At 42.9% G+C, this 26,245-nt stretch overlaps 1 protein-coding gene across 5 annotated transcripts in view; it reads left to right on the top strand.

The window, feature by feature from the left end:
* nckap5l (NCK-associated protein 5-like) overlaps window positions 1–23,707 on the top strand; it is a 58,096-nt gene extending 34,389 nt beyond the window's left edge. For 4 of the 5 annotated variants that reach the window (XM_026155277.2, XM_080294764.1, XM_026155276.2 and 1 more), the window contains 11 exons: window positions 8,804–8,944; window positions 10,202–10,270; window positions 10,353–10,391; window positions 10,490–10,609; window positions 13,046–13,138; window positions 13,375–16,208; window positions 17,040–17,169; window positions 17,401–17,473; window positions 18,780–19,061; window positions 19,547–19,698; window positions 22,468–23,707. In XM_026155277.2, the coding sequence (XP_026011062.2) occupies window positions 8,804–8,944; window positions 10,202–10,270; window positions 10,353–10,391; window positions 10,490–10,609; window positions 13,046–13,138; window positions 13,375–16,208; window positions 17,040–17,169; window positions 17,401–17,473; window positions 18,780–19,061; window positions 19,547–19,698; window positions 22,468–22,728 (4,194 nt within the window). In that variant the 3' untranslated portion in view covers window positions 22,729–23,707. Of the gene's footprint in view, window positions 1–7,776; window positions 7,960–8,803; window positions 8,945–10,201; window positions 10,271–10,352; window positions 10,392–10,489; window positions 10,610–13,045; window positions 13,139–13,374; window positions 16,209–17,039; window positions 17,170–17,400; window positions 17,474–18,779; window positions 19,062–19,546; window positions 19,699–22,467 lie in introns of those variants that run through there. The other variant, XM_026155275.2, reaches the window with a different exon arrangement.
* The last annotated feature ends 2,538 nt before the right edge of the window (window positions 23,708–26,245 follow it).

Below are 26,245 nucleotides of genomic sequence, written 5' to 3'. Positions count from 1 at the left end.
ACTGGTGCAGACTTGGTGTTGGGGGGACTTTTAACTCTTTTCCACATAAGTCTACTTCATTTAAAAGCCTTTAATGTGGTGGATCCTCCATTAAGATACACACACTGAGTGAAAGTGTGGATGCCCCCTCTTGTCAAATGGCACACCTCCAGCTGAAGGATGCTGAGAACCAATCATAACTGTAATTCTGTGTTTTGGCGAAAGATTTCTTTTTTGCAAACTGTTTAGCATCAGGTAGTTTAATTATTAATTTAAGTTTATCGCCTGATTACCATACAGTCAGGCATTCATCCCGACATGCACACATCAGAGGACTGGCGAGGCCGGCTGTTCTGGTAAAGGCCTTTCCATGTAGAGCTTTATATGTTGGTAACAGAATTTAAAAGTTGATTGTGAATTTTACTGGAAGCCTGTGAAGGGATGCAAGAATAATTAGACCATAAAAGTGTTTTAGACTTTCTGCGTGCACAAGTATGCTCGGATCTTGGTGAAGGGTAGGACTGAGGCTCTGTGCTGACATGTGTGACTCCACAGAGTCGTCCACAGAAATGCTGCACTGCAGTCGACTACAGCAGGCTTGACTTCTCATCCACGCTGTCCGCAGCAGAGTATGGTCCCTACCTTACAGGGCTAATGGCTAAATTAAACTCTCAACCCAAAGCTGATATAACTCTATTATTTTTAAATTTCTCAGTCTGTGTAGTTTCCCCACTGTGATGGTTAAATACATGTTTAAATCAGTGGAATATCCCTTTAAGTCTTTTTCTTGCACCTGAGAATAAATTCAGCGATCAGGCTGTTCAGATGTGAATAAATGAACATCCCACATCGACCTTGTCGCATCACTATCCTATCAGAATATGCCGTCGCAAGGACATTTTTTTTTTTTATCGTCAATTGCTCTCAGTGATGAATAAAATTGTGCTCAGAATATTGCCTCGCTCAGTAGTAGGTGGATTAAAAAAAAAAAGAGCTGAGCAGAGCAGCAGCATCGACTCCGTTTGCATTCCCCTCGTGGTTTCTCTCTGACAGCACCAGCGGCTGTGAGTCTGTGGAAGGAGCTTGCTGGCACTGCTGCAGCCCCGCCGGGACCCACCGAGCCTCCTCTCCTCTGCCCTGTCAATGAGCCTCTGTGTGCACTTTCAGGCCAGTCACAGCCTCTTATACCACCCCCATCGTGACAATACCGCAGTTCAGAAAGCAGCCAGAAGTAGCCTCCCTCACTCCCTCCTTCCCTCACTCCCTGTCTGTTAGTTCACCTCCCCCTCTCCGTGTTTCCCAAAGATGTTACAGCAAGTTTATCTCTGTAGTACCAACAAAATGGCAATGAATATGTGGCTTACTTTCGATATAAATCAACACTGAGACCGAAAATGAATAGCAGCGAAGCTTTTGATGCTTTTCCTTTTCATTGATGATCTGCTAACTGCATTTCTTTGGGTTATGGATTGTTAGCTGGACAAAACGAGGCAGCTACAGCTGAAATATTTCACAGTTTTGAGACACTTTGTAGATGAAACAATTTATCTGCAGATGAATGAAGCAGAAAAGCAGTCGGCGAGTGCATCATCTGCCAAGGTCAGCGCTGCAGATCTGGTTCAAAATGTAACGAATTCTTCCTTTGCCCACCTTTTGGCTTTACTAGATTTTGTGTAGTCGTGCTGAAACCCCCTTAAAATTGCACAGTAAATGCCCACAATATGAGAAAGAAAACTTGTGCTTGGCAAGAAGGAAGAAAAATGTAGACCATAGAGAGAAAGGGAGAAAACACAAACAAGAAGCCAAAAGTTAGCATCATGGAGTGATGGTGTTTAAAGACATTAATAGTGAAAAGAAAGGGGAGTGGAGAGAAAATGGGCATCATGGGAAACCCCCCAGCAGCTTTATCCTATAGCAGCATAACTAAGAAATGCTTCTGATCCTGGTCTAACTATAAGTTTTATCAAAAAGGGAAGTTTTAAATCAGATCTTTAAAGCAGAGAGTGTTTCTGTCTCCCAAACTGGTTCCACAGGAGAGGAGCCTGAAAGCTGGAGGCTCTGCCTCCCATTCTACTTTTAGAAACTCCAAGAACCGCAAGTAAGCCTGCAGTCTGTGAGCGAAGCACTCTGCTGGGATAACATGATACTAAAAGGTTTTTAAGATGTGATGGAGGTTTGATCCTTCAGGACTTTGTATGTGAGAAGAAGGATTTTAAATTCAATTCTTAACAGGGAGCCAAGGAAGGGAAGCTAATGTGGGAGAAATACGATCCCGCTTTGTAGTCCAGATATTTCTGAGTGTGTTCAAAAACTGCATTAAAAGAGGTCTGTTAGTAAGAATACTTTTTTTTTTAAATGATGTGAACACATTAGCCAAAATGCTGGGATTTTGTTTATCTGCTAGTCATTGATTAAAAGTGCAGAAATTAAAAAATAGAAGCCAATTTGTCATTAAATGATGGCTGATAGTTTAACTGTTTTCCACCTTGGATGCCTGCCTGGGGTAAAAAGTTGTTTCTCTTTTCTGAGCTGAATAGTTTGTCAGATTTCAGGCCTGCTTCCAGAACAAAATGACTGCGATTATTAGAGAGGGTTATCTCTGCCTGTACAGTTTACTGGGGCTAAACTGGAAAATCCCAGAACTTATTCTGAAGGTCATCAGACCGCATGTGTATTGAATATAAAGGTCGTCAAATTTCGTCTTTATGGGGGAAAAAAGAGTTAGAGTTTGCTTCTTTTTTTAAAACAAAGAATGTAAACAGATAATGGCAGCTGACGCAGCATGTCTGACATCAGTGGTCAATTTAGTTTCATAGCTGCATCAAACTACATCTACACCAGCCGCCTTCTGCTTTTGTGATGTTTGCAGTCGTACACAGAAAAAGCGGTCAGCGTCACGACAGTGAGTGAGCTGTTGTGGAAAGACTTTGTGGCATTTTTGTTTTGTCACACTTTATGAGGCGTATCAGTTGCAGCATCATTTTTTTTGTCCATTGTGACACAGTGTGCAAGATGAGATGATAAACTTTTTGTTCCAGTCTCAGACGCCCTATGTGGTCCAGATTAGATGGGCTGATATCGTGTATTTTGAACCGGCATTAGCGTTAGAGCAGAATTCAAGTTTCTTCATGTCTAATATGAGAATCTACCATTGTAACAGTGGATCCAGGTTACAGTTACAGAGCTACAGCAGCGTCTACAGCTGTGGGGATGCATGCCAGCTAGAGGTGTTAGAGATTCTGTCTAAATCCCCAACACCGTTCTTCTACTTTTTTCTAGTAAAAGCTCCCTCAGACTTTGTTACATCATACAATAACATTTGAAAAAGTGTCTTATTGGCAATAACCTGGATAGAAGAGCACACAGTGGATGACTGTCAGTCATGGATTGGCCTCCCCAGAGCCTGGACCTCAACATTACTGAAGCAGGGATCATCCTGACAGAGCACTGAACAAAAGCAGATAAAAAAAAACAAAGAAAAGCTTTGAATGTCTTTTAAAAAAGCCTGGAAACTATTTCTGAAGACTGTTTAAAGTACAAGAAAACTGCCTAAAAGAGGTCAGACTGTGTTGAATATTGACTTTTAGGCTTGTTAGAACTGTACAAACCTTAAACACTATAGTTCCATGTATGTTTGCACATATTTCAATAAGTCGCTGCACCTGTTTCCCATTATCTTAGGAAAATGTGATGAAATGGAAGGTGGGTCGAGACTTTTGCACAGCATTTAGGGGAAAAGCTGCTTCTGTGTTTAGCTTTATGGTAAATAATCTCTCTGTACAGTCTATAGCCGATTAGTCAATAGGCACACGATATATTTGCTGAGGAAAAAAAATTGATTGTTGATCAATTATTCGGTCATCGAACCTCAGCCTGGCTGCTTGTCGATGTGAAGATTTGCTGTTTTATGTCCCAAGAAGCCGAATACCGTAAATTGTAAAATAAAAATAAAAATGAGCGTAACTCGTTCTAACAGATGCTTCTTTGCTGGTGGCTTTTTTTTCGTTTTTTTTTCCAGAGAGGCTTGTGACATTATCTGTGCACTTCAAAAGAAAAACCACAGCAGCCAAGGCAAAACCACATTTTCGTGTTATATTTAGAATCACTTTTGTTGTCTTTTGGTGCACACTGTAATTTCCATGTGAATGTTCGCAAACACACACACAGAGGGATGTGTGCATGCTGCTCCATCCTGCTGCCCGGAGCTTTGATGTGCATTAGTGAAGAGAAGATCTGGTATTTATAACCACTCAGCCATCCGTTTGACCTTGGATGCAGGAACGATACTAATATCTGCTTCCGTTCTTAGATGGGGTTCATTGATCATCCCTCCATTATACGTGTAGATTCGGCCGCGTGGAGTCGATCGCGGCTCAATAAGCAGCCTACACTTTGGATGGTGCTGCTCAGGTTTGTCAGTCGGCGTTCACAGCCCAGCGATGTTCGATAATCTTCCCGTAAACGCTTTGCAAACAGCTCCTGTTACACGAGGCCTGGTGGGTCTCTGCTGAGTTTTTATTTTTTATGTTTTTAAACTATTAGAAGCTACTGAACATTTCCAATCAGTGCTTTTAATTCTCTGTGCATTTGTTGAGTTCATATTTAAGGCTTGTTGTACTTCAATACTTGGGCCAATAACGTGACATTAAAATGATGCATTTTTTGGCACTTGACATTGGAGTTGGTGTCCACAAACATCTCTGCAATGTCTTAATATACGGTTCTAATCCATCAGTAACATGATGACACGTTTGTGAAACAGCTCACAGATTCTCAGTGTGTTTGTTTGTTTTTAAATGACTTCGGCTTCTCATCGTTTATTTTATAATGCAGCGATACAGCTTTTTCCCATGACCACCTTCAAGTCTGAGGCCATTGTTCTCAGCTAGAAAAGGGTGGAGTGGCTACTCCGGGTCAGGGATGCTTTGCTGCACCACATGGAGGAGTTTAAGTATCTTTTACATGAGTTAGGGAGGAAGAGAAGATGGCTATACCAGTCTGCTTGTCCAGAGAGGTGTGTGTGAAAGTAAAGCTGTTGATTTAAAGGTCAGTCTACCTCTCTAACCTCACCTATGGCCTCGAACTCCGAGCGATGACCAAAAAAATCGCTGATACAAACGATGAATTTTAGATTTCCCTGAAGGTCGGTGGGCTTCATCCTTAGAGATGAGGTGAGGAGTCATTTGTTAGGGACTCAGAGTAGGGCCACTACTCCTTCATATAGAAACCAGCAATCTGAGGTGGTTCAAGCATCTCCTGGGCACCTCCTGGGTGAGGTGTTGCAGGCGTGTCCTACTGGGCGGAGGGCGGAGGATACAGGAACTGGAGGAAGTTACTGGGCTTCTCTGCTTATGGGCTGGATGGATGGTATTTATAGGTTCATGTTAATCACTTTAAATTCTTCAGACTAGTCTCCTTTAAGCTCAGTGTAGGTCATTATTGCATGCTGCTGCTGTTTACCGGCTCCGTCTGAGTGCACCTCCTTTTGCTGCTCCTCACACACACTGTGTGTGTGACGTGTAGCTGACAAGAGACGGGTGAAGTGAAATAATAAAAATAACTGAGTTGACAACATAACGACGTGTTAGTGTAAGTGTAGTAAAAGCTTCCCGACAAGTGTCAAACCAAATATAATGAAAGAAGAAGTGAGAGAGAGACAAACGGTCGTTCTTGTATCTTTTCAGCCACTCACTCGACCTCAGTTTGTGGTTAAGTGAAAAACTTTTATACAAATAGAAGTTGTTGATATATCAGCTTAAATTTCTCTAAACTGCTGACCTTTGCTGTTTCCTTCATGTTGCATGAGTTTCTCTGCTGCAAACTGTTTGTCACTCATAACCAATCCAGCTTTACAGCAACCAACTGGAGCTTTATAGCATTTTCTTCCAAAATAAAAGTCCCCCATTTTTCTCTGTTAATATTGTAGTGACAAACACACATTTTATAGAATATTGAAAGGGATACCCTCTCTTTAAGTTTAAAAACTAAAAAGTTACACCCCATCCACGTCCTTTTTTTTACTCGTCACAAACAAGGAAATACTTCATCTCAGTCACTGGTGGGAACAGCAAACCCAGTTTCATGCTGCAGGTGTCTAAAGTTAAATTATTTTCACTTTAATAAAGAAGTTTGGTAATAATTTTTCTCTTTCCGTCACTTTTTGCTGCACTCGGCATGAGTCTGTCAACAGGAGGGCGCAGTGCTGCGAAGCTGGAGGCGTGCAGCAGTCGCCTGGAGCTCTTCTTCTAACAGCTCACCGTGGCTCCTTCTCTGACTGTTACTAATGCAGAAATCTCAGACTGATTCACTGATGGCTGTAAGCTCACTGCTGACGAGCACCTCGCATTTCCTGTGGCTACTTTATAATGAGCATCAACTCGGGTTTCGATAGCAGCAGAAGAAAATGTTCTGTTTGCTTCAATGATGGCTTTTCTGGGAATGTCGCCGCCAACGCTAGTTGTTAATCCTTAAAATTTATAAGCTTTGCAATACTTTCATCATTAGCTTAGGCTAATCATTATCGTTGTATTACCTCAGCAGGCCATAGATGGTGAATCCTAGTCTCAAACTTCAGATTGTGGCCACTGCCGTGTTAGTTTGCAGAGGTCTGGATAGAGGATGGAGGCTACGGTGGAAGTCTGAGGACTGGGACTCAAGTCTGAGGTCCAGTCAAGTGGCCATGAGAGGAACTGCATTTGCACTCTTACACTGGCTTCATTTCTCAGCCAAAAAATGGCAGTTGTCACTTTATCAGCTAGTTGGTGATACTCTGCTGCATTTAGCAACCAAAACAAGAATAGAATAGAATAGAATAGAATAGAATAGAATAGAATAATCCTTTAATTGTCCCAAAAGGGGGAAATTTGGTTGTAACAGCAGCAAAAAAACACATATACAAACAGAACAGGACACAGGACATAGAACAGAAACACACACATTTTTTTACATATTTACATCATGGACAATAGTTACCAAAACAGAGTACTGTACAGTTATTAAAATTAAAGTACAGATAAGTGTTTAAATAGTCAAGAATATTTAGAATAATTGGAAAAGAACAGATTGTGTATTATAAAAAGTAGAAATGTAACTTCCAATAAGTTAGTATATATATATATATATATATATATGTTGAAAACTGATTAAAAAGGAAGAATCAGGTGTAACTTTGTGTAAAAAACACTAATAAAGGAGTGGAAGGACATAGCTTTTACCTAACCATAGTCATCGGGAGTAAATCGTGTGTTTCTTTGGGACTATTTTCAGCCTTGGATTAATCCAGATTTGTTTCTCCGGTGAGTATTTATAGCAGCAGGAGGGTGTATATAGGGCTGACGGTAGAGAGCAAAGGCGTCACCCTGTATAACAGTAAGGGTGAAGTGGTGTGGATAGCACAGTGAATATTACCTGAACTGTTTTGGTTGAATAATAAAGAAAGATTTCAAATAATACGACCTTACATGCCAACTTCAGGTTTTCAGGCTCAAAATATGTTTCAGGAAACAGAACTGAGGTTGGACACTGTGCCCTGAATATTAGAGCCTCTCTGCATGCGTTAAGTGCACACGGCGGTTTGTTTGTGTGTCACCTGTCCGTGTCAGGAAGACAGGAAAGTGTGCCAGGTCCTGATTGGCCTCCAGCCACAGAATCAGCCTTGTTTCATCCGCTCTAATGACTCTTTAAGATGTGGCTTTTGGATCTGGGTCCACTTTGTCACACCTACTTCCTGTCTCTCTCTCTCTCTGTACTCTGAGACACACCTGGAGCCGTGCCTGATGGACTGGTGCTCAGCCATATGCCCCGCAGTGTGCCATGCTCGCAGACTCGGGCAGCCGGTTTGCTCAGCGTGGAGCTGCACGTCGATCTGTGGATTTACTGAAGCAGTGCAATATGGACACAAAGGCTTATCTCTGTCCAGAGTGTCTGAAACAACGCAGGATCCATGGATTAATGCATTTGTGGAGCGATCCTCGATATGTAGTAGGTACTGCGATGCGGAGGCAGTAACAGGCTGCTCACGCGTGGAGTGTAGAGGGCTTCACTCTGAAGTGGTGTTGAAACGAGACGCTGCTGCTGTCAGAGTACAGACAGAGTTTAATGGTGGTAATAACGTTAACGTCACTCCTGGAGATGAAAACAGGGTTTGATGTAAAACAGGCCTCGGTGCAGTTTACTGGTATCCCCGGTGTTTGTTTTGGTTTGCTTGGAGAGCCAGACGGGTGGAGTTTACAGCAACAGCACAAATAAGACGCAGGCAGCAGGAACTGAGACAACATGAAATGACTGATTGATTAACAGCAGTGTGTCAGACGTGACAATTTCATGGTTTCCTTTTTATTCACCATGCATACAACAAATCGGACGATAAGGGTTATTTTTAGTATTTATTGCTGGGCAGAAGTTGTTGAGTTGGTCTGTGTTTGGATTGTGAGTCGAAAGAAGTGCTTCAGTTACTTCACGACTCTTTAGTTTAAAAAAATATATGTAAATCGAACACTCTCTGTTTCATTGCTTTCAAATTACTCCACATCATCACCTGAGTGATTGCCAGTTAACATCACAACTGTCAGTTTGTCATTTTATTTATTTTTCTCTGTATTTTTTGACAGCTCAGAGCTGCAAACTTTAACATTTCCATTTCTGAAAGCACAGAAGGATGGGCTCAATCTTGCTGGTGCCTCATTATGACTTATTTTGGTCTACACTGTGTGATTTCTCCACAAATAAGATGAACTGTATGTAGACGCCCCACCGAGCGACTGACGTTTTTGGTCTCATGCTTTCAGATTAATCGTAATGTGGTAACAACCTTCATTTCTTGCAGATGAAAACAATGTCTGATGAGACAGAACAGAGAATGTGCGACGAGGATTTTGGTTCGGACGAGGAAGGCGAGGAGGGAGACGTGGAGTCTTACCTGGAGGACAACAGCAGCGAGCTCATGGACCGACTGAGAGAGCTGGAGGTGAGGGAGCGAAAGACTCGCCGTCCTCTTTGGGATCATTGACAACTCAAACCACCTCCACCAGTGGCAGCGACACACGTTTGTCTGCTGTTTCCCGTTAGTTCTGTGGAGATTTCTTACATACAAAAGCAACTGCAGGCAATAAATTGTCATTGATGTTGGTATTATTTTAGACCACACAATCTGGGCCATAAGAGACAATTCATGCGGTCGTTTTGGGTGCACAGCTCTGGCTACATAAACCCAGATGTTGAATGTTGACTTTGTGAAGGCTTCAAATTGAAATTTAAAATGTAAAAATAAATCTAAAGGTGGTGATATCAAAGGAAAGAAACTGCTCACAAAGACTGCAATGATTTATTGATATTGATTTAAGTTTACACTTCTTTGCTAATGTTCTAAAGGACAAAGTTACAGTTATTCACTTTCTTGCTGATAGATGAGCACATTGCACACTCCAGTATAACTCTACAGGTAGCAGCTGGTTAGCTTTGACTGGAATTGCGGAAGCTACTCACCACCTAGCTCTCCTTAAAGCTAACAAAATCTTTTTGTTGGGGATTAGCAGGCTGCTTGAAGGAAGCTTGCCTTGATACGTTTATCGATGTGACATATTTACATGTGTCCACATGGGTGGATTTTAAAATAAATTGCTGAGGGTGGGAAGGTAATATGTGGCAAAAGCACCTGTGTTAGTGCAGACAAACCAGTAGCTTTACCCAGACTTCCTGTCTTCTCTCAAATAAAATAATCTAACTATGTTTGACCAAAATGATTTAATTCTAATATTTTGCTTTCTGGAGCATTATTAGCAGAATGGACGCAGAGACACACGTTTAAAACTTGAAGATATATATTTGCTTTTCATTGGGACTTTAAGCCACAAAAAAACAGTGTGAAAACAGCCAATTGACATTTTACTGTGCCTAATCTTGCATACTGTTTCTTGACTGGAATCAGTAACTTCCTCAGGCCTCTTCTGTTTGAGTCTTGGTAATAAGCTCATTACACCAAATGTCAAATGGCTCCTAAAGGCTTTGCTTCTAACAGGTTTTTCTGGTTGGATGATAATGAAAACATCTAAATTGTGTTTTATGTTACAACATCTGTTTTTTTGCATTGTAATGTTATATGTGGGAAATTACTGCACTGGACTGCAGTGGTAGTTTTGGTGTCTGCTGGGTACTAAGCATATACTGGGACCTTTGAATGTTTTTTTTTCATGTTTACATGATTTATTCATCATTTGCTTCGCAGGCAGAGAATTCAGCTCTCGTGCTGGCCAATGAGAGTCAGAGAGAAGCTTACGAGAGATGCTTGGATGAGGTGAGTCCACGATGAAAGTTATAAAATCTGCAAAGTCACTCACGAAACGTAAACTCATGTAAATGCTTTCTCACGCTATCAGGTTGCCAACCATGTGGTCCAAGCTCTGCTGAATCAAAAGGTAACTTAAAGTTAAATATCTATATTTAGGTTTGATTTATCTTGGATTATAGACTCAGCGCCATCCATCGTGTCTCACTGCTCTGTGTCTGTGAACAGGATCTGAGGGAGGAGTGCATCAAGCTGAAGATGTTGGTGTTTGACCTGGAGAGACAGAACCGAGCGCTGTGTGAGCTTTTTCAGCAGAAACTACCCAACCACCCCACCGCTCACTACCAGGTAACAAACTCCGTTTCTTCTCTATTTAGACAAAAAAAATACTGAATACGTAACTAGAAATAACCGAGTTTATGAGATCTCTGTAGCTGCACTTTATTTCTGCTGCAGGCTGCACAAAGCTTAGCCGGCAGGCTGTGAGTGCACTGATGGTTCTGTTTCTGCTGGTGTGCATATTGCAAATTAAATGAGCTAGAGGCATGAGTCTGTGTGCAGAGCCATCTCTGCAGTCCACCAGTATGAAAGCATCAGATTCCCAGTGCAGAACTTGCAGAACACTAAGGAAAATATTTTTTTCTTCAGCCACTCCTATACTCATAACCTGCTGTGTTTGGAGCTGCTGGTAAACATAAAATAGAGGACTGAGTCTTTGTGCCGGACCATCTCTAAAGTCGCCTTTACAGCCGCAGGATTTCTAAGCGGCAAAGATTGTTGCATCAGTTGGAAAACAAAAGACATTTTTACCAAAGACTGTAACAGAAACCCTCCATTGTGTTTCTATAATTCCTGTGTTACGTATTTGTTACGACACACAGTATTAAAATGCGTCACTGTTCCTAATTTTCTGTCATGTATACATTTCATATATACTGTTTATACATGAAAATTATGAGGTCATTGTATCTACAAGTAATTCCAACAAGTAATTCCCTGTTTCAGACATTTTTTTTCTCCTCTTTTCTGTATGATGTCGGTCCCTGATATGGTCATCTCGGGCACAGGGCTCTGGCTAAACGTCCACCTATTGTTCAAACTTGTGTTTGAGAATGTTGGCTTAAAGGGAGAGGAGATATAATGGCTCGTTTCAGAGAGCAGGTGCACCAAAGGCTCGGTATGAGATAAATGAAGATTATCTTGAAGTGTAAGAGTCCAATAATAATAATATAGACCTGGAAAACATTAAAGGTCCACCTTAAAAGAAGATTGCTGTGAAGCAAATGTCCCTTATGGTTATGGTTCTGTGTTCGTGTCACTATTGACAGTGTGTGAAGTAAAATCACAAAGCAAACACCTGAATCTAGGACCCAAGTGGCTATCAGCTGGACTGGATTTTATCCAGTACGTTTTTATGAGTTTGCCAGTTGTGGAGATTTAATGTCTGCTTTCTTTTGAATATAATGGAACTAAATGGCACTTTGCTGATATTTATTTATCCTAAGTCCCGAACTCTTCCACCAGCATGCATTGTTAATTTCTCTTTGATATTTGGGCTGATTGGGACGGGATGAATGTAAAAATAAAGACTTACCAGATTTTTTTAACCTAATTTTTATTTCTAAGAAAGATGAGAGCCACATATGAGGATATTCGTTTAAAATTTTGATGGAACAGTAGCAGTATAATGTCCTCATAAGTGGATATCGGGCCCTTGTAGAGCAAAATTGAGTATTCTGGTCTAAATAACCCAAAATGTGATGTCCACATATGTGGACGCCAGGTCCTAGGAGGTTAAAAAGCATGCATGCTTTTTGTTATGATGATCTGATTTATCAAAAAGACCTTGTTGTAAACACTTTTTTCTTTCTATAGTTTCCATTTGCCAACCAAAACAAGCACCCATGTAGCTAATATTACAGCTCAGCTGAGGGAAATGCACTCGATACCTACATCCTGTTGCACTGTTGCTGGTGGATGAGCAGCAATGCGCTTCCTTCAGCGATAAAGTTGGCAGATGTTATTTTGATAGAAGGAAAATAGTTGCTTTAGAAAACTAGTCACAATGAGTTTTGTATTGTTTAGTTTAGTTCAGTTTTTTATAAGCCCGGGTCATTATTTCTGGAAAGACACTGCTGCGGAGTATATTTTTAGTGGTCTGAACACCACTCGCTGAGTGCTTTTTAGCTCCATTATCGTCAAGAAACGGCACACGTCTTTGCCGTTGTTCCATATTTATCCCCCACTTGCCACCCTCTCAGTGCTTCTCACATTGCAAATCCATAATAAATAAAGTTAGAATTTTTCACTCGTCATTCTAACATGTCTTGTCTTTGCCTGCACTTCCTTCTTTCCTCAGCGTGGTTCTTAAATTATATCTTTACTTTGATTTCTTTTCTCTACCAGCCTTAACAGGCAGGACTGCACACTCAGTCAGTTTGCAGTTTGTCTGCAAACTGTCACAGCGGCGCTCATTTGAACTACTTTAACTGCTTAATAACGGAATTTAATAATTGATTATATTTTATTGGGGTTTTTTAATGCAAGGTATCCAATAATGTCTCAGTATATTTTAAGAACCTGTGTGTTAGTGCAGCGCTGAAGCTGCTGATTTTTCGTTATTTTTCCAACGACAGTGGGCCTGTACGGAGCTCGCTCTTTTCACCTGTACTCTAAATAGTTTCTGCCGATGCCAGGACAATGTAGCTCTCAGTCGTCTGTGTATATAATAGCCTGTAGCATATACAGTCTCATCATAATTGCCTCATGAATCTCCTGTTACAGGTTCAGGCGGGACCGCTCCCAGACTACAATGCACAGCTGCACAATGACTCGGCCAAACAGGTGGAGCCGGCACAGACTGAAGCACAAGCCAAGGTGACTGTTACAAACCATAAGAGCCTCTGAATCAGACAAAAATCCCCATCTGCGTGTGATGTTTGAACCGCTCTGACATTTGCTTTGCTTTCAACTATTGTGCTTTAAAAAAAGACTCCACTTCTAATCTCCCTCGCCCTCTTTCCTGTACGCATGCACTCAAAGGTCCCGATGAATTAAGCTGTTTGGCTCTCTCCGTGAACTGTATACTGATGGTAATCTGTGTCTGTCCACAGGGAAATGGCTACCGCACACAACATGCCTCGCCGGGCCCTCGTGGCCCCGCCGCCAACATGGAGGCCCTGTCTCCCTTCTTCAAGAAGAAAGCACACATCCTGGAGGTCCTGCGCAAGATGGAGGAGACAGACCCCCTCAAGTTCCACCCATCCACGACGAGCTTGTCTTTCTGCGACTACAGCCAGGTGCTCATGTCCACAGAGGCTGTTTTGGCTTCTGCGGACCCCCTCCCGCTGCAGTGCAAATCCCACCACACACACTGCCACTGCTCCTGCTCGGACACAGACACACACCAGCATGTGAATGGTGACGGAGCAGTGAAGTGTGAGGGGGGGAACACCTGCTGTTTACACTGCAAGAGGAGCCCAGAGAGCCCTCCAAAGCCATGCAACCATGTCTGTAGTCCTTCAAAAGCCACCCAGAGCCATATAGTTCCTGCAGCTGCTATGAGTGAATGTCACAGTAAGACCAGAGCGGGAGAGTCTAAACAGAGCACCAAGAATGAAGCCAACCAGCAACCAGCGGGCGCCGCCGCCCACTCATCCATCGCAGAAGCAGCCAGTCAGAATCTGGAAGGAGAGGAGGATAACTCGGAGCTAAACGCTAGTGCCTCTGAAGAGCTCACTGGTTTCTGTGCCACCTCCCACCTGCCTAGTTCTGCACAGGAGGCCCACTGTGACTTGGATACAAGCGATGGCGTTCCCAATGGTTTGGCGCTCTCATTTGGTGATGAACCCTCAGCCGTCCCTGAGAAAGACGGCACAGATCCGGAGGCTTCCTGTGTAAGAGCCAGCGCATCCGTCAGCCCCAGTCCCTCCTGTCTCAGCGACGTTAAAGCCGCTGCTATCAACTCCCCATCCAAACTGCTCAAGTTCTTAAAGATTCCCTCGATGGGGGAGAAGTCGCAGGCTCCCACCTCTTCTGTCCGCCTGAGCCCTCAGCTCACTCGCAACTCCAGGATCCCCTGCCGCACCAATAACTACGAGGTTTACCACTCGCCTGTTCCCACACGCAGAGCGACCACCACTGAGAGGTGCAGGCAGCCCCCTCCTCCACCCGCCCGGTCCGAGTCGTACCCCGCCACACACTCGGCACCAACTTCCCCTCCACAGCCCGAAGACACCTGCTCCCCACCCGCTAAGGAAATAAGCTATAGCAGCCTGTCTGCACCTAAACCCACTGTGGGCTCAAAGATCGGCGCTCCCTCCTCCTCACCCAAAGTTTCTCAGAGGGTCCCTCATTATGAAAATGTCTGTGACATGTCCATCGGCTCTAAAGAGGAGGAACCAACCCAAGGTCAGGAGAAAAGAACCACTCTTCCATCTCAAACTAAGGCAAACGCTGGTGAGAGGAAGCTTGTTAAATCGCTACCAGAAAGCGTCCTGAATCCCGTGCCTCAGCGAAAGCAGTCGTCCTCATCGACATCAGAGTCTACATCAGATGATGAAGAGGATTCAGACAGCCCTGTGTGGGTTAATCATCACAGCCTACCCAACTCCTCTGCCCTCAGCAAAGCTCAGAGCAAAACTAACTACTCACAAACCAGAGAGAAGCAGGATGGGCACACACGGGAGGTGAACATAGCGAGCTCTGAGGTCACTCAGGGTCCGCCTGCACCTCCAACCAGGAGGAGTGACTCCTCGTCCATTCCCAAGAGGCCTACGGTTGGGGCGGCGAGATCTCAGGCCGACTCGAGTCACCACGCTTTCAAAGACAGACTGGCTGCGCTCGGCAAGCTGAGGAGCTCGGAGGATTTACAAGGCGGCCTCAGGCCCACTGATGCGGTGAATGAAGGCACCTACGGAGAAGAAAGAGGCAAGACGGCAGAGATCCACAAGGAGGAACAGAGACACTCAAAGTTCACAGACTCTTCGGACGGTAAGCCTAAAGGTAGCAGTGGTGGTTTGAAGTATCCGGGGTCATCTCAGCTCTATGAGCAGCCAGTAAAATCTTCTGGTCCCGCACTGGTTAAACAAGAACTCTGTGTGACCAAGCCAGAGGGACCGAAGAGTAAAATGGGCCTGCCGTCACCCAACACAGATGCTCCCCAGGTACTACGCAACAACATCAAGTGTCCTGGCTCCCTGAATCTGGCCTACAACGTTAAAGCCAGCATCGCTCCTCACAGTAGCAACAGCCCCAACAAAATCCCTCCAAAGTCACCGTCCAAACCTTGCCAAGGCCCGTCCGTCCACAGAGGGGGCAAGTCCGCAGAGGCCCCGCGTTACTCGTCCAAGTCAGAGGAGAGGACCAAGATCAGCGGGAAAGGGAAAAAGAATCCAATGTACGGAGACAGCCTCCCGCCTCCTCCTCCGAGACCTCCGGCATCTGAGGTGGAGAAGCCGTCGCTGCCGGTCCCCACCCTGCAATCCGCCATCGAGCAGAAGGTGATGAAGGGCATCGAGGAGAACGTGCTGAAACTTCAGGAGCAGGACAGAGGAGGGCAGGGTGGAGAGGTCAAGCAGAAGGCCTCCAACGGCATCGCGAGCTGGTTCGGCCTGAAGAAGAGCAAACTCCCCGCGCTGAGCCGCAAGACCGACGGCACTAAAGCAAAGGAGGAGAAGAAGGAGTGGAAGATAAACATTCCCTCGGTCGGCAGGGACTCTGTGAAAATGGCCTCCAGGTGTAAAGAAGGCGTGGAAGGTCTGAACATCTCGACTCTGATGGAGAAGGCCGAGGGGCTGAGGAGAGCCCTGGAGGAGGAGCGGGCCTATGTGGAGAGATCAGGCAGGGGTCACTCGTGTGAGGTGGTGATGGATCAAGCTCAGGGACAGCTGGCGGTCATGTACAGGGGAGCGCGCTCTGACAACTTCATGCAACAGCTGCTAAACAGGTGAGGACTCAAGAAAGGACATCAGAGATGTAATATTTTAAGAAAGTACACTTCTTCTTTCTTCCTGGCAGAGATGTAAGCCGCTTTTAGTACATGCAAAATCAATTATAGATGTTGGTCTCAACTCAAGAATTATTTTCTGTAGAAGCCAAGTAGCATTTGAATACTAATCGCAAGCACCAGTCTGGAGCAGCTTTTTGCATATGTATATATATCCAGGGATTAAGATCACTGTAAACATCCTTTAAAACAAGAAACTGCTGAAATACGACAACTTGCACTGAGTGCTGGGAGATTTTATTTAATGTTAGTCTTTCAAAAAAAAGTTAATCAGTAATAATCTGACCAGCTCCCCTTGTCCTTTTTATTTATTAACTTTCATTAATACCACATACCTTGAATAATGAATGAAAGGTAGCCCAGTCTTCTGCCTAGTAAATGATGAAATTCACGGTGCAGAAAGTGCAAGTGTCCTCCTGCATGCTGATGACGGTCATTAATTAAATACGTTTTAAAATCCATAATTAATGCAGGAAGAAAACAGGAAACTTTCCACTGAGATATATCATGAATCTTTCCCAGCGTTTTCCAGCAGTGACAGCTCTTCCTCTCCTACACCAACTATCACATGAATGCTGCTTTTTATGTAAAACGTCTTCAATGTCTAAATAAAGGAATCAAAGACGTCGTCATTATTTTTTTTTAATCAGCCTGTGTGTGGTTTAAAAACAAAACAAATCCAAGCTGTGTAAACCGTGTATAGCTAGAGCCCACTTCCTTGTATGTGTGCAAAGACTTGGCCAATAAAGCCGTTTCTGACTCTAAATGTAGAGTGGACGGAAAGGAGATGATCAGCGTGCCCCAGCGACGGCTGTCGTTCGACTGTAAGACGTCGAAGCCGGTGTTCACCCAGCAGAGCGACATCATCAGTCACACCACCAGTCACGACGACATGGAGAAGGTATTTCTTTACTTATTAATCTGCAGTTCAGAGACTAACAGAGTTTAAAAGAAACCTGAGGGAGGACATTAAAAACGGAGCTCTCTTTCATCGAGTCGAATCTGTTTACACTGAACCGACTTTCAAGTCTAAACCTGGCATCTAATTTGTTAGACTTGTCTCCTGCATTGAGATTTGAAGATTTCCGCACAGTCACGGCTCTTTCTGCATCTCTGTTGTTCTTTCATGCAGGGATCAGAAAGAATCGGCAAGATCACATCAGATGAAAACCTCGCAGATTCAGTTCACTCTCAACACTTTGCAGGTAAGATAAGTCTGCCGGGAGTCTAAAAAGGTTTGCAGCCTTTGTGGAGGATCAAAATAGACTTAGGTGGAAGTCACAGGGAAGTAAGGTTAATAAGAAATTCACAGAGAGGAAGGGAAGTAGATAAATTAAATGCAAAAAAGAAAGAAAAGTGATAACAATATAAACTATGTGTACGTTCAGATGAAAAATGAAACTATTTTGAGTATTTCTGCTACTTAATCTTTCATATATCTACCCTGATACATTTTAGAGAGAAAATATTGCACTTTTAATATAAAGTTGCTATTTACTTTGCTTGTGCGCAGTGGCCTAGCTTAGCTTCACACCAACAGGATGCAATATTAAAATGTTGCTTTTATGATAAGGAATATGGAAATAAACACTGCTACTGTGATCCTACGAGCCCTTCCTCAGATTGGAACATTTTACCAAACTTTGCTGAACACATTTCGATGTTATGCAATAGTATTAGAGCTTATATAATATTAGATATTATACATTTTAAATATTATAAATATTGTCCCATCAGAGGTGAATGGGGATCCTCTACACCAGCTGAAGGATATTGAAGACTTACACAGTAGTCCAAAGACTTTCAAAATAAAAGAATTTGAACTAGTACCTTTCAACGGTCAATTAATTTTGTTTATCTTTTCGTGTCATCCGGGCTTCACATTCACAGTAAATGGATTGTGTTTGTTGCTTTCTCCTTCTCTGAGGACAGGATAGGGCAGCTGATGATTGCATTGAAAACTTGAGTATTAAAAAAAAGAAATATGGCGATTAGACATATCATTTTACGATCAACTTCAATACCTCTGTGAAATAGGTATCTCTCTCTAAACCACAGTAGATAATGTATTAATCCCCAATCATTTAATATCTGTACTTTTCACTGAGTACTTTTATTTTTTATAATTTAAGCATGTTTTTTGTAGATAATAATTACACACTTTTCCTTAAGGACTTTCAGTATTTTTGCGGTATTATTTGTGTAAATGATCACACATTCAGGCACTGAGAATCAGCGATGCTCCATGAGGGCGTGACTGAAACACTGAGGGGAAATAAGCTGCCTCACACCTTTGTTAGCATATCAAAGGTGAACAAACAGGGCACACCCCCGAGGGGAACTCATTCTGAGGCTGCAGTAAAAGATCAAATAAATGAGGACGCCACCAATTTACACATTTGCTTTGTGAAGTTTTTTCTTTTTTTTTTTTCTTCTAAATTCTTAAATTATGCAAGCAGTTCATTAATTCACATTTGCTGAATCTCCCTCCCCCGTGTTTTTCCTCCGCAGGCTCCGGTGCTTCCACCTACACCCTGGACAGCGGCATCGGTACGTTCCCTCTGCCCGACTGCAGTAGCGGTGTAGCTGCACGGGGCCTGTCTAAGACGAAGGGCGGAGCCGAGCACCACTCCGGCGGTGGCTCCCCAGGGAGAGCCGGACGGCGAGCTCGCACCCTGGACAGAGAGCTGACATCACAGGAGGACTGCTACGCTCCACACAAGCAGCTGATTCCCACCATTCAGTACGGGTCCGTGTTGGAGGGAAGAGGCTCAGCCGGCGTCATCCGCGAAGGTGTCAACACTCCGCCCCACTTAGACATAACAATAACAGATGGAAGAGGTCAGGTTGTTGGACAGTGTTACTTAAATGGGATCTGTTACGCCGATTCCCAGCCCTACGTTCATGTGTTTTAGGATGGTATGAGTGTAAATAAAAGCATAAAGAGGACACTAAGAAATATAGAATTATAAAGGAAACAGTATTAAAGAACTTTTATCCTCCAGAAACCACCAATATCCCTCTTAAATGTTTAGCTGGTTCATTTTGGGTCAAACCTTTTCTCTGCAAAGCCATGAAGCTCCAGTAGCATGGTTACAAAACACATTTATTCCCTTTTGTAGTAACCATTTTAGCCTAACACTTAAACAGTTTTAACCTTCCTCATGTTGGGAATTTCGACAAGTACTTGTGCTCTTAAATTCACTTCAGTAATAACCCACGGGAGAAAATCCTCGGCACAAGAAACACAAACTCATCTTTATTTGTTCCATCTGCAGACAAAGAGGCACATGGAGGGAACATGTTTTCGCCTCGCTCCAAGACTTGGACTTTCCCCAACCTGAAGACTCCAGCAGGACCTGCGGAGGTGTACCTGGCAGTGGAGGAGGAAGAGGAGGAGGCGGTATCCTTTGGATCACCATTCAGAGGGGTAGGCATACTGTGGTTTTACTGTTATTCAAATGCACCTTTTATCGTCTTCAAACGAAGTTGTGAGGACTGTTTTGTAGCACAGAAAGAGCTGCTGATGTACTCAGGCATAATGGACGTATTTCATTAACTAATGGTGAGAAATAACTGAAGAATGCAAAGATTTCTGATAGCTAAGGTAATGTGGAATCACCGCCTTTACTGTATGTTTAACAGCATCCACAGAAACCAACAAAAAGCCCTTCCTGAGTCAGAAAAACTCCTGACCGATGAGCTAATTTTTCTGTTTTGGTGTGCACATAACATCTGCACAAGACTCTGGTTCTGAGTCCACAGCAACATTTTTTTATTTATTTTTTGCAGTGGAAGCATCCATGACCTCATTTTCAGAGCACTTGTTGTTGCTAGGTTACAGAACTACGGTGGCCCTGAGGGGCATAGACGACAACAACAAAGGAGAAAACACAACGACGTTTCACTTTACGGGAAAGGTTAGGCACGGCACTTCTGCTGTTTGGCTGATCAATCAAGAGGTTATACTGTTGGTTGGTTTGCGACGCAGAAATCTCTTCTGCCATCAAATTAATCAACGCTTTTTTTTCTCGCTTCTACCTGCAGTGCTTGAGAGCAGCTGTGCACGTGTCAGGAGTTTGAAATCGTTTCCTGTTTTTACTGTGGTGAAGAAATTTCAATCTTTTGTCAGTTTTATCAGTTCCGGTGTTTGGAACACCTCTGCAGGGTTAGAAGCAACATTCAATTCAAGCAACACATGAAGAAAATGCTTTTGTTCGTAGATCATAAATAACTGGCTGGTCAGTAACGACCACGATCCTCTACCACGACTGACTATTGGGCCTGGAAGTGCTTTGGAAATTAATTTATTTCACTAATTTCAATTTATAATTATTGTAGCAAATAAAATTTCACATTATCAGTAATAATGTGATATATCATTAGCAGTTTTTTGTTATTTTATTTCCTGTCAGTAAACATCATTATGAGCTTTATTTTATCCATATAACTTTATTACTTTACTATCATCCCGGACAAGGCCCCAGTTACAGGCCCTTTCTAGGGAAAAACGTCACAAAGAAGTGTTGCACAAAAACCTTGTGATTGCTTTGGTTGCTAGCAGATTGCTGCAGTTACCCATCCTCATGAAAGACATCGACTTGTCTGCAAATCGTATCTAACTAATTACTGCAACGCAAACAAGAAAGGGAGACTGTTCGCCTTCAAATTAAAAGCTGTACCTTACCGATTAAACCAAAGACGCCGCTTTTGCTTTGACTGAGTTTCTGGTTTGTGTCACACAGTCTCACAACCACTTAGTGAGAAATTACAAGTGTTTGCAGACAAGTTGGCATCTTCTATACACACTACAATGACTGTGGGAATCTGCTAGCAACAAAAGCAATCATAATGAGGTTTTTGACACAATACATGACAGCCAGTAACCCCTTGTCAACCAGTGGGGGAATAGTATTTTTTTCCTAGAGACCAGAAGTTTCTCAGAGGTAACTGACCTGACAAGGTTACATTGATATACTGATATTTTTATATTGATATTATTAAGCATTATTATTGATACTATGAGTTGATTCTGCTACCATAGTTGCTATTCTCCACAACTACTCACCACACACATCCCCCCCCTAATAACTGGTCTCTAAGCCTACATGACTGCACTAAACTGCAGTGACTCAATCAGACCATCCACAAACCTGAATAGGCTCCTGTGAGTCAAGGTGCAGGGCACAGTAGCACAGTTCCACAGAGGAGCTACTGTTTACCCAAATGTTTGGAACGCACACAAAAGGTGAGGAGCAACAAGAGGAGACAACAACTCAGCAAAGTAATGACTGTTTAACTGCGCCTGTATGACTAACAGTCTAATATACTGAGGGTTGTTTTTTGGGGGAGGGCGTTGTGGGAAACTGATTTCTGTTTGCATTTTATAGAAATGCTGTTGCTGTTAACTGTAATTGTCCTGCCATTGGAATGTTTACTGTATTGTCAAGTGCATGCTTGTAACATGACAACCTGAATATAGTGACAGCCTTAGTTGACGGTGTTTCAAGTCCCAGCCTGCCTTGATTTCGATCAGCAGGTGAAAGAGAAGTGACGTTAACAAGTGTAGCACCGTTCCAAAACTATTTCACTGACGGCGTAAACTGGGGAAAGATAAAAGCTGAGGACTCCATGTGTCACTGACGCTGAGCTTTTTATAGAAAATTGTGCAAAAAACACTTCCTGTGGACACAAGCTCTTATCCTCCGCTGATCAAGACAACTCAAAGAAGATCAATTTTTCATCTGCAGTGAAACTCAAACTACCAATCCCAGCTTTGACTAAGAAACTGAAGAATAAGAATGCAGAGACTAGAGACTAGTCCTTAGGAAGAACAACCAGAGAAGCTTTGAAGGTTATTATGCTTTCGTTAACGAGTGTTTAATGAGAATATTATTCTGTACTTAATGAAAAGTGCTTAGCAAGAGCATGAGAGAAAGACTTATCTGGGTCACTTACAGGCTGAAATCCTTTACAGGCAGTAAAAGAAGGGATACATTTTTAAATCTGCACTTACATCTTACATAATGTAAAAAAACACAGAGCCACATTCTCCCTGTACAAATTATTCATCAGCTGAATATTAAAAATTTACAGTTGGATGAATCCTGTAACCCACTTTTTTAGTGTCACCTGAAGGCGTTACATAAGACGACAGCACATGACCTTAAATGTTTCCCATCCTTCTGCTTCCTTTCAGAGCACGAAGGCCAGCGGCCCCTCCTCCAGCCGGGTGGTTGATCCAGGCAGCCTGCCCGTCCCCGCCCAATCGGGCATGAGCCGCCGGGGAAAGACGCGCACACCCAGCGTCCCCGAGATGAGCCGGGAGGCCGGGCTGGAGCTGCTCAGGGAGCGGCCAGAGGAAGCCCTATCCCCAAGTCGCCCTCAGGTCCTGGAGACTCCAGAGTCTCTGAGCGATTCTCTGTACGACAGTCTGTCATCCTGCGGCAGCCAAGGATGAAGCAGCCAAGGGCGGGAGGAGGAGAGGGAGGAGGAGGAGGACGACGACGGGGAGGACGCGTCTCCTGGTCAATGGCTGCGCTGAGATGCTGCTGAGGAAAAGAAGACTGCTCCCCGTCGACATCCGCGAAGAAAAAACTGGTGACGTCTCATCAGCTGTTGTAACTGGAAAGATGGATTGATCTCCTCAGGATTTCCAATAAACGTGAAGCCAAAAGCCACCCAAATCGTATAGGTTGTTCACTTTTTCACGATCAGACTCGACTGTGGACACTTCTCTTTAAATCATGTGTACAGGACAACAAAACGCATGGCCAAGCTAATGAGCAGCACAAAAAGTTGTCACTCCCAGTTGTCGTTCGGTGACCTCTCTTTCGTTTCTCTCATCGTAGATGGAGCTTCGTCCCGTACGTCAGAAAAAATTGGCGAGGGGTTCAACAGATGGCGTACTGTACTGTATCAATACATCCATTCTATTCTTGGCATCATTTCACCGCATAATGTATTAAAAAAATAGAAAAAACCCCACAAAAAACATGGAGCGCCTTTTAAAAAAAATGAATGTTCATGTCTGTGACTCTTAATTGCGAAACTCATGCATCACGATTTTAAATGTATAAACGATTTTATTGATCATGTTGATATTGTTTTGCGGCCAAGGAAGGTTGTCAGAGTATGTTTGTTTTGAAATCATAATACATTTAAAGGTAATATATACCAGCAATAATAACATAGATAAGAGAAATGGCTACACTATTCAATGAATATGTATTTCTATTATTTATTTATTTTAAATGTTCATCATTTGCAGTCATCTTTTTTTTGTAATCTTTCTGTGAAAACTGCAGTTTCCTCGCTTAGTAGGTTATCTTCATATTTTGTGTTGCATCATCTCTATTGCCGTTTGTTCCCTAGCAAAAATAGAGGTCCTATGTACCTACTGCCGTTTTTCAACTTTCTAATTAAAATGTTTTGATTTAGTTTTGTCTGAGTCTTTTTTTTTTTTTTTTAGTAACTATATGAGGTTGTAGTAGCTCACAGACTTGGATCTGCAGTGTTATTTGCACAGTTGTGAAAAAGAGGTTTTATAGAACTCGGTGGAGTCCTGTGAAAAACGAATTACCCCCTTACTGTTTCTATAGAGGGTAACCAGCCAGGTTCTGCTAATCAAATTCACTGATCATCAGTGAGTGTGAGCACTTCTATGAAAGCAGAAGTTCAAGCAGTTTTTCTCATCTGTAGCATTCAGGTTTGTGTTGACATGTTGCCACAATCGTGCCAGAAGTGGACGTCACAGCAAACGCTCTCCAAGTGCCATATTTAGACAAAACTGCAAAAAACTGAAGAGCTGCTTCTCAGACTCTACAGGCCACAATTAACGTGTTCATTTTAAAGTTTATGACAAGACAATTGGAAAAAGACTGAACAAGTGCGGCTTGTTTGCTGCCATGCCTAAAAAGAGCATGGCAGCACGCTTTAGCTTTGAAAAGCTGCATTTGAGTAAACCGCAATACTTTGGAGTGGAGATGTTTGGTGGAGATGCACCGAGTCATACACAGCACAGTAGCACAAGCGGCTCATACTAACTGTTGCACGGTGGTAGGAGGGTGATGATTTTGGCCTGTTTTGCAGACACGGGACAGCACCTCGCGGTCATCGAGTCAGCCGTGCTCTTCTCTGTCTGACAAATAAACCGTGGCCCAAATGCAGTCATACAACAGGACAAAGAACTGTATCAACGACTTGTGATTGACAAATTGTTCACCTTTGAGTTAGTCACATCAACCTCTTATTCAGCGCATCCAGTTTCCAAACACAAAGACTGTAAATGCGAGAACATTCGTTTTAAGGCTTCAAAATCAGACCAATGAAGACGTATTTGACAGCAGGTCGGTGGGCTTTCTGGGCCTCAGATGGTCTTACTAGGAATTCCCACTCTCACTGACATCATACAGAGCCAAAAGTACAAAAAACTGTCTCAGCAGAGTGTTTGCAGCAACCTGAAGCCTGACCCTTTTGCTCACAGGGATTACATTCATGAAGTAACTGCAACACTGACCAAGAACTCAACAATGATACAAAAACAGTACATCTTGCTTGCAGCCATGTGACTGTCACAAGCATGTTTTGACTATGTTTATGTCTCACAGATAAAGCGACGGGTTTCTTCCATGAATCTTTTCTATTGTGTACATCCTCCCATGTTAGTGAGCCATACAGCTAACACTAAAATTCTTCCATGACATGACTCACAACAATGTTTGTAGATTTCTTTCAGTAAGTGGGTAATAATTTTGGACATTTTTGCTGACTTTCAAATGTATTTTTTTAACACTGTGAACCCCAAAAAGAAAACACTATTGATTTAAATTATACTCAAGAAAAGGCAGACATCTCAAAAACTGGGTAAGTCACACCAAAGCAATCTAGATGGATAAACAGCTAAACAGCACTACAAGGCAGAGGAAAAATATGTAAATTACATTCTTTAAATTAAACTGCCCCCTTAGGGTGAGCGATAATCTTACTGAGAATAAAGGGCCTAACATCTCTCAGGCTTGAGGACAAATGTTAGAAAGAAAGAAAGTGTACTTTATTGTACTTTATTGAGCCCCGTGGGGAAATTGCTCTCTGCATTTAACCCATTCACTTAGTGAAGCAGTGGGCAGCCATTGGGCGCCCGGGGAGCAGTGTGTAGGGACGGTACCTTGCTCAGGGGTACCTCAGGGTAGCTGTTAAGGGGAATCGAACCCCCGACCTTCCGATCATGGGGCAACCACTCTACCTACTGAGCTATCCCTGCCCCTATAGTTCCCATCAAGGCAATAATTTATTTCTGAATATTTTATGCAAATAAAAAATTAGAATTAGCTTTTTTTATTTGAAAAATTACATATATTTGAATATTTGAAGCATTAATTATAAAAACATTTGCAAATGCATAACACGATAAAAAAATTAATAATCAGTACCACATCATGCAAGATACAAAAGCTACAGTTTTATTATGAGTGACGAAAAGCTGTTTCTTGTGCTATTACTGAGAGATTCAGGGCACCAAAACCTTTCTGCTTCACAGATTGGCTGTAGTGCAGATGGTAGAGCAGGTCACCTACTGATTGGAAGGTTGGTGGTTTGATTCCAGTCTGTGTGCCAAACACCCTTGAACAAAAAACTAACCCCAAGTTCCCCTCTGGTGTGCCCACCAGAGTGTGGATGGTAGATAGAAAGAGGTAGGCTGTTTAAAGTGTTTTTTCTGAGTAGAAAAGTCCTTTTGGGAGGGGGGGATTCAAAGCTTTGGAATAACAATTTTCAAAGCCAAATCTTACATTTTCTAAAAGCTAAACTGCTGTTTTCTATGCTTCAGTGCTTCCCCAGCATTCCCATAAACACACACACTCTGGTGGATGCATCAGGGCTAACTCGAGGTTCAGTATTTTGCCCAAGAATATTTTGACACAGGGATCTGAGTAGACGGCCTGCTCTACCTCCTGAGCCACAGATGCCCCCACATCTAT

This window comes from Astatotilapia calliptera, chromosome 20, assembly GCF_964374335.1.
Source record: "Astatotilapia calliptera chromosome 20, fAstCal68.1, whole genome shotgun sequence".
NCBI classification, from domain to species: domain Eukaryota; kingdom Metazoa; phylum Chordata; class Actinopteri; order Cichliformes; family Cichlidae; genus Astatotilapia; species Astatotilapia calliptera.
The sequence above is the reverse complement of the archived record's forward strand: the minus strand, read 5'-3'. Positions and strand labels throughout refer to the sequence as shown.